Below are 8,989 nucleotides of genomic sequence, written 5' to 3'. Positions count from 1 at the left end.
TTACTAAACAACTGATTTTAGAACATTATAATTTAGAAATGCATGCAAAGTTTCAATAATATTCCATTATGCAGTTTTTAATTGAAAAAAAATACAAATGAGTGATCGACATTGACTTACGCTAATTTTTCCCCTCAAATAAATTCTGTTCAAGTAAGGTTGATATCTATCATTGGTCATAAAATGGTTGCACAACATATTTTGGTTGCAAGGTAAATGCAATTTTATCCTATTTTCTAGAATTTGTTTAATTGTAGGCTGAAGTACTTGGTTGTTGTACCCGTCATTCTTTTCAATGGACGTTTTTAAAGTCAAATTTTAAATTACAATTTCCGTTCATGAAATCTAAAGGAAGAAAAGTTCGTGTATAATTTTCTCAACCTCAATAGAAATAAAAATATATGGATATCTGTTAGAAATTAAGGACAGAATTTCTGCATTATGGCCAAAAATGGGGAAAAGGGACCAAAATGTATACCCTGGATGTAAAAAATTGTTACATCCTTTTCATATGCCAAAAAGTGGCTAAATATATGCTTTATTGAAAGAAATCAATTTCAGTATGTAGGGTTGTCTCCATAGGCATCAAAAGATGACGTCAAAAACGTCAGGGAGCAGTGACTAGAGATACAATTTTGTGTTGTACTCGGGAAAACTCCAGAATAAACTCTGAAAAGGAGGAGAAAGCAGGAAATATGTCAAAAAGTTATCTGTGCATTTGTGTGTAAATGTTACCTGTGATCTTCCTGAAAAGGCAGTTTTTTTATTTTTTTTATTTTTGATACATGAAAAGGGAAACTAAAAATTTCTTCTTTTTTTCTAAGTTCAAGAAGGATAATTCTGTCAAAAATCCTCGGACCACGACCAAATTCAATCTTGAACTGTATTTTCTGGTAAAATACCTCCACATGTAATTTCAACCTTAAACATACATCCTTACAGAAGTTAGAGAGTTGAAACCGATTTTTTTTCCCTAGTTCAAGAGGGATAACTGTCAAAAATCATCGGAACACAACCAAATTAGAACTTGACTTGAGTATTTCTATGATGTATCCATATGTCTAATTTGAATTGAATGTGTGCAACTGTTGCCGAGATAATGAATGGAGAGTCATGGAATGACGGAACAGGGTAACGCTAACCATTTTATATAAAAATCAATACTTTTTCAAATGGCAAATAAACTCAACTGTTGAATAAAATATATTTATTTAGTAACACACTGAATAATGCAGAGATAAAGTCAGTTTTTAGACTTCAATCTTAGACACGAAAGCCAGTTAATACATTCCACAATTATAAGTGCTTCTTAACTTGAACTGATCTTTTCACTGGTCTATCGCATTAGAATTCCCTTGAACAGAATCATCTCAATACCTGGAAGTAATGTATACTGTGTGGTTACGCTTCTCTTCTGTTTATTTTGAGGCTTGTTTTGAGGTGTACTCCTTTATTTTTGGATTGTTTTTCACTTTCTCAATCAAAGTCCCAAGCTTAGGTGGAAGTGGCGGGGGTGTAACAAAACTTGCGACTTGATCGGTTAGGTCATAGATCATTAGGTCAGCAATCGACATCTAAAAAAAACAATTGGTAGACATAAGAAAATCAATGTGTAAAAATGTCAAATTATGGATGGGAAAATGCTTGTCAATGAAATCTGATTAAAATAATTGACCAAAAGAGCCAAACAGATGAAAACTGTGGAAACATTTTAATTCTTGAGGGTCAATGTTCTTTGGTAAGCAAAATACGTAATTTCGTGGGTTATTCGTTTAAACTGTAGATTCGAGGAATCAATATGTTTACAAAACCAATTTTAGTGATCCACAAACATTGGCCCCTCACGAATTAAAATGATTCCAGAGAATATAAATCTGATAATAGATTGATACAGAGAGACAAGATGACATCTTATTAAAACGTATTTAAGAATAGAAAGATGCCAGTCAAATTTAATCAGAATGATACATACATATTTAATAAAAGAAGCCCCCCCCCCCCCATACACACACACAAAATCAAACTTCATCGGTAAACGGAGGCCAGCCAATGAAATATTAGATGACATGGAATATGAAAACGGTGAATGAAGAATAAATGAAAGACAAAAGAAAAAAATAAATCGAAAGCTGGGTCATCCAATGAAATCGAAATAAGAGAATCTTAAGACAGTCTTGCTTTAAAAACAATCGAAATATAAAGAATATTACTCGTTTCAGGTAAATTTTAATAGCTTCCACCCAAGAGAAGGAAACTTTCCAATCATAATGGGTGACAGAAACTTTCACATTAAATCCCATTCATCAGTCCCTCTGTATGTCAAAAACTTTAACCTTGATCTTAACTTTTGAATATGAGGAGATAAGACTCTCATTACCTTTTCCAACATACTATGATTTTTGTTTACTTCATGACCTTCAAGTTACACTTTTGATTATTTTTTTGTCAAATATTGTTGATAGCTTTGAATAGGGAAAAGGGCTCTCATATTTCACATATATATCCCTAGCAACAAGATCTTTCCGAATGTACTTTGATTTTTAACCCCATTACCTTGAACTTGAAGTTTCTCCTACATGTACTTTAAAACAAAATAAAAATAACAATAATAAACCTAGGACGTAGTTTTTCTTCCTGGAGAGACTGTGCTTCATAATTTTACATTTCCATTACCTGTGATCTTCCTGTATTATGATTTCTGTCAACATGTCCATGACCCTGAACTCCAACCTACCTAAAATTATCCTTAACCGAAACTTTTGCACAAGAGGGACAGAGCTTTCATATTTTTTCACATATGCATTACCTTTGACAAGACCTTTTAGAATGTACTGATTTTTTACCACATGATCTATATTCTCGAAGATGGACTTATAAAAACTTTAATATTGCCTTAGTTTTTGAACCAGAACATTTTCCTTTTAAATCAGAAGTATATCACATTTTTGAGTGATGGACAGACAAGACAGGAAAGACAGAGAGCTGCAACATGACATAAATCATTGCACCAGAAACAACTAAAAACCTGAAACCTTGTCGCCCGAGACATAAACTATTTCCCAAGGCTGCGGAGAACACATTAATTCTATGCATTTGCTTCTAAGTCCAAGATTCAAAAGTAAACCTCACTGTAATGGAAACTCACCTTATTTCCTACAAAGAACCCATCCCCTCCATTATTTTCCTTCAGAATTTCCTCCATCAAATTGAAATATTGTGGCAGTTTGTTTTCTTCTAGATCTTTCTTCAATTCTTCTTTCTTCGTTTCGTCTTTCTCATAATACACATTAATGAGGTTTTTCAAAAAGTCATCAGTAGCCCCAAGAATGACGTCAATACGTGTGCTTTCGTCATTATTGTCTCCATATAAGCCTATAAAAAAAATGAAATACACTTGAAGTCCTGTATAAGATCCAAATTTTGTAAATCCACGGCGGCCCAATAATGGAGAAGCAGTATTGATATAACTGGATTTTAGTATACTTCTTCATTCATAAAAAGACATCAAAACTTTATGATAAAAGTGATGACTCCAACTTTTCTGTCGTCAACTTCCCTTCTTTATATGGCAATATACCATATTATCACCTGAAATTTAGTATTTGTCTCCCAGTTAATTCAATACGCTAGAGGAAGCTCTATGTACAAACACAATTTTTAAAACAAGACAAGCTATTGACAAAGAAGTTGATGATGCAAGGATATTAACAATCCCATTTAAGGTCAACATTCCGCTAATTCTATACAATGACCATGTTAGAAAAAAAACAATTCGTCCTTGAATCGAATATTGACTGACGTTTTTCATACAAATTGCTAGGCCACTATTTTCACACTGAATTGTCTACGGATTTTCCCGTTGCCCGATAATGACAAGGAGAACACAGCCGGTGTGACAAGTCGACAGGATGCTTACTCCTCCATCGCATGTGATCGAACCTCTTTGGGTTTTTAAGGTCCGTGTTTGTTCTGCTCCAAATTTGTATTTTTCTAACGGACTTCTAAGATTCATTACTGTTTGTTATCTTCATATTTTATAATGAATGTCGTTATGAAAAACTCGAAATATTGGCATTCAACATTGTTTCTGAAATTTATGAGGTAAACAAAAGCGATAAAATTAATACACATAACCTGCAATGTGCAATGTGTATTCTGGTGTTTTAAATTCTAAAAGATAATATGATTCTATTTTACTAAAAATCCATATTCATAAAACGTAAACCAACCAAAGGCTCTTCCAACATATCTCAAGATGGCGCCAGATTGGGGTATGAGTCTGTCATCCACTTGCAGGCAAGGCAATTGGTTTTGTGGGATAGCTAATAAAAGAGAATGAATATTGATTATTTAAATGATAAACTTAATTTTTTCAATTCATCAAAAGTAATAATAGTAATATCTTTGGTGGCTGTATGCAACGATTCCATTCTCATGGACATGTTCCTTTCGCGATTTTCCCCATGCAACTTTATCCATGAATTGTGTTTTCATTCAACACCACCCTTTGGTAATTCTTTTGTATTCCTTTTTATTCATGCAGAGCATTGATAATACTTCAAATTTACAAGTAAGTATTTACCCTATAAAGAATTCTAGAAAAATTATCTTTGCGACAATTAAAAAAACAAGTCAAAAGGGTTTGCCCTGTACATATATGTTTACCTGCTATGCATTATACCGTATAAGCAGAATATTTAGCGAGGATTTAATTTTGGCATTATTAGCTAGGGTTCTAAGATCGCTAAAATTTAATATCGCTAACAATTAATTCCATATCGTTTGTTACAGCTATCTCTCTTGATATAATAAAATCGCTAAAATTATCTCTCGCTAAAAATATATACCAATATTTTGGGATAAATCGCTAAATGTCCGTCTCGCTAAAATTTCTACTTATACAGTATTAGATCGATAAAATCAATATTTTTGAAAAATATTTTTTTCATATCACATTTTTTCTTCTATAAGGAAAAACGTTTAGCAATAGTAAATATATTCATTAGTATAGACATTTCCCTAGTGTTTCTTGTCAAGCAATTTTGTGTCGGGCCTTTATCAGCAGCGCTTTTTACTTGTCCTCCAATATCTACAAGAACATGGCTGAAATGTTCAGTAATTAATCAGAGCGTCAGGTTTTATAGCAGTTAGAATTTCTTCAATTACCTTCAATATTACAGTTTTGAAGACACTGGATTTTATCATCTTAGTAAATAAATTTTAATTCCTTCATCCATTTGTGCCTTTCATATATCCTCATACATGCATATCCCTCTGTCTCTGGTTTTCCCAATTGAACTCGCACCTTCCAATAACTCTACTTTTAATCGCTAAACATATAACGCAGATACACAGAAATTAAAACTCCAAGTAAAAGCAAAGGAAACACTCAATTCTCAAGCTCCACATGGGGGGGGGGGGATGGGAGGATACCTTCCAAAAATTATCTGACAAGCAAAAAAAAAAAAAAAAAAAAAAAAAAAAAAAAAAAAAAAAAAACTAATTTACTGTGTTAGACCTTATAGCAGTATTTAAAGGAAAGGACAAGGTATGGTAACGGCCCAATCTGCCCCCTTATTTGATGAAAAATCAGAACACAGTTAAATTTGTGATAGTTCATAGTTAAGAACTTAAAACGATGCTTGTTTTAAAACCAGCACTAATTTTGATTCAAAGCTTACACGGAGGCCACAAAAGGGTGCAAAAGTAGGACATTTTCCCGAATTTCCTCAATTCTGGTCAAATTTCGTCAAATTTGAGATACATTTCACTTCAGGAAACATAGAGCACAGCTTGCCTATCTGAGATTTTTATACATAAGTTGCATCTGATACTAGTATATGAAATATATAAATTTGGTAGATAGGCAAGCTTGTGCTCTATGTTTTCTAAACCAAAATGTGCTGTAAAATCGATGAAATTTGCATAAAAATGAGAAAATTCGGAAATTGACATATTTTCTGACCTTCCTGTGACCTCTGTGTATCCCATAATTTAGAACCAATACTCATTTTGTGACAGGGGTGACAACAGGTTTTTTACTGATAAACTGTTGCATCATTCTAAAGGACACCCCGAACCGGGGGCCAAAAAGGGGTCTTAGCCTGTCTTGTCCTTTACTATAGCAAAATACTATACTCATAAAAAAGTCCCCCCGTGTTCTACGGGCCTGATCGATACATATACATGATTGTATACTTATTGAAAGCATGTAAGTTTTTAAAACCTTGGTTCTCGAAAGTTAATCGTAATGAATATGCATTCGGGGTAAATGTGAATTGAGCAAAATGCAAAAAGTATGACATGTATTTAGATACCGCTGCGCACAGGTAGCAATATTCCGTTGCTTTAGCAAATATAGGTGGAGACAATGTATGCGCGTTTGGCGATTTATAAAAGGGTTATTGAGAGGTAGAAGGTTCATGCATAGCCGTCGGAACCGGGGAGAGGGTGTGCGGGGGGTGGGGGGCTAAGCCCTCACTTTTTTTTGCAACGATAGACATAATATCTGCACTGAAAATTGGGGCTTAGCCCCCAAAACGTTTTAGAAACTTTTTGTTGGTTTATCTCTCCACTTTCATTTTTGTGTCGACAAAATCAGAGTTGAAAGTAGCTACGGAGACGATATATCTACTTAGATGCATATGTCGTTGACGTGAATTCAATAACTAAAATAAATAAACATGATAATCAAAGGAGAGCCCAAAGTAAACAAACCAAGTGATAGCCTACATATTGCAGTCAGTGTACATCTTTTTGCGACGTTATCGTTTATAAATCTCAAGTGTCTGTGTAACTTAAATTTTGAATTTAAAACCCGTGTAAACATGTAACTAGTGATATAATTTGTTAAATGCTTCAATTCAATTTTTCACTAATACCAATTTATTAATACCAAAATACCCTACAAGTATAATACTATACAAAATATTTCAAGGGTAAGGATACTATGCTTTTAAATGCTTTCATAGAGAAAATTTGTCACACTGGGGATCACAACCCTTTGGACAAAGGAAATGTGATGCCGATTGTACCACAGCAACCGTTTACTGAAGGGATATACAAGAAAGTTCTAAACGAGATTTCCTGTCTGCAATTAGCTTCGGTGCGGGGATTTAATTAAATGTTAGTATATATATCTTGTGTAGAACTACCTGCAATCATATTTTTGTGTTTAGCATTTATTATATTGATCAAAATTAGTAATATGCAGAATTTGACACATTGTACATGTACAATCGCTTGCGGCTTTTCCACTATATTTCAGACCCTAACTACTATTTAAGATAGTACATACAATTCACAACACTATTATATAAACACAGTATTAAATCTAAAATATCGATAAGCCGTCAATTTCTGTTGCTTCAAAATGGGTCAAGAATTATTTGCTCAATAACATAAAATACAATTAGATCTAGCATGTCTGGTATCATCGTGCAATATCATTATGTATAAAAAATTTCAAATATCTTATTTAAGATTCATCTCCTTCAAGTTCACAGTAAAAAAACAACAACTGGATTTAAGAGCATCTAAGCAGTGGTAACGACGGTACTTACTTGGTTTGACTTTTAGCCATTCTTCTCTTGTAAACCTCTTGTCCTCGAACTCCTGTCCTGCAGCTGTTAGGGCTAGTCTAATTACCTCGGCACGCCCCTTGCTCTCAAAGTACATCAATTTGTATGTAGGCATCTTGGAGGTTATCCACGTAATGATAGCAGACAAATATCTGAATAAATGCTTCGTATTATATATTGATTCCTTGTTCTGTATTTTCACCTATGCTACAGGGTGGTACAAAATCATCGTTTTCGATTTTTCTCTTTCGTTCTTTAAATAAAATAATGCGTGTCATATAAAAAAAAAATGGCTTTAATGTAAGTACTGAAATTTCTAAATAACTAAATATGAAAAATACCTCAATCTTCCTTATTTTTCAATTAAAAAAATATTCCATATCAATGCCTTTACTGTATATTCTGCATATTCTAACATGATGAAATGATAGAGGAAGATTTAGAACGACGGCTTGATAGTGAATTTAGGACAAATAAAATGACTGAGCACATTCCTTGTCCACCAAATAATAACAAATATGGAGTTATAATTCAGATCCATAATGTTAATATAAATTATATCGGTAAACTGCATGTCACAAGCTTTGTTATCAAACCGTGCCTTTGTGACAATAAACTTCATCTTACTTTGTTTCTGATATTTATATTAATAAACATTTAATTAATTTTTACTAACATTTTAATGTGAACCTGATTTGACGGGAGTGTTTTTGTCTTACATCAATCATCATAATGAAAAAAAAAAAAAACTAGTTTGACGGTTATATCTGACTTTATAGCCTTGATATTAAATTTTGTTATTAAACTAATAAGTTTATTGATTATTCAAGGTTGTCAACAGATAAAAAACACGTTCAGTGTGAAGACAAATTGCTACAGGACTTTCGGTATTTAATGACCACTTTGTCACTTTAACAATGGTCTCTCAACTTAACTTTCCTCAAGTCCTTTATTTTGCGTTTGTGCCAATTCTACTTTCCTTTGATGATATCAAAAAGAATTACTGAAGTCTGTGTACAAAGTACCGGAGTGGCGAGGAAGGGTTTAAAGATAGACTTTATTTTAGGTTGACGCTATGTGGCGCAGGAATTGGTCACCCTTTTTCTGCTTCAAAAGATATAAGACTTTATGATATCTAGATCTGTTACAAAAGTCACACAGTCTTTTCTATATCTATCCTTTGCAGTTACCTATCAAATTGTATTATTAAACAAACATTGTTAATTAAGCAATACCTGGGACTCAGTTTTAATTATCGCGACAATGCAGAATGTACTTGCTAACATCTCCTCTGCCATTTTTTTAAAAAAGTATCTGATACTTCACGCATGTCTCATTTTCTCTAAAAAATTTAAATAGAATAAAGATTTTGTTCTGCTCAAATAAATAAATAAATAAATAAATAAATA

At 33.0% G+C, this 8,989-nt stretch overlaps 1 protein-coding gene across 1 annotated transcript; it reads right to left on the bottom strand.

Annotated features, from left to right (window-relative positions):
* Window positions 1-1,192: 1,192 nt before the first annotated feature.
* LOC133187492 (S-crystallin SL11-like) lies at window positions 1,193-7,756 on the bottom strand. Its single transcript, XM_061322892.1, has 4 exons — window positions 7,563-7,756; window positions 4,230-4,322; window positions 3,146-3,372; window positions 1,193-1,574 (listed from the first exon to the last, which is right to left on the bottom strand). Exons 1-4 carry the CDS (start codon window positions 7,693-7,695, stop codon window positions 1,419-1,421), a joined length of 609 nt encoding a protein of 202 aa, XP_061178876.1. The 5' UTR covers window positions 7,696-7,756; the 3' UTR covers window positions 1,193-1,418.
* Between the last annotated feature and the right edge of the window lie 1,233 nt (window positions 7,757-8,989).

This window comes from Saccostrea echinata, unplaced genomic scaffold (genome assembly GCF_033153115.1).
Source record: "Saccostrea echinata isolate AGI-Se365-2 ecotype Australia unplaced genomic scaffold, CSIRO_AGI_Sech_v1 ptg000015l, whole genome shotgun sequence".
Lineage (NCBI taxonomy): Eukaryota > Metazoa > Mollusca > Bivalvia > Ostreida > Ostreidae > Saccostrea > Saccostrea echinata.
Note: the sequence above shows the minus strand (reverse complement) of the source record. Positions and strands in the feature narration are given on the sequence as shown.

Bases quoted from the DNA above. Each gene is read 5' to 3' on its own strand.
- LOC133187492 (XM_061322892.1), bottom strand. From the start codon at position 7,695: ATGCCTACATACAAATTGATGTACTTTGAGAGCAAGGGGCGTGCCGAG. The intron at 3,373-4,229 runs GTTGGTTTACGT...TTTTTTTTATAG, and splicing joins ATATGTTGGAAGAGCCTTTG to GCTTATATGGAGACAATAAT. The intron at 1,575-3,145 runs GTGAGTTTCCAT...TGTTTTTTTTAG, and splicing joins GGTTCTTTGTAGGAAATAAG to ATGTCGATTGCTGACCTAAT.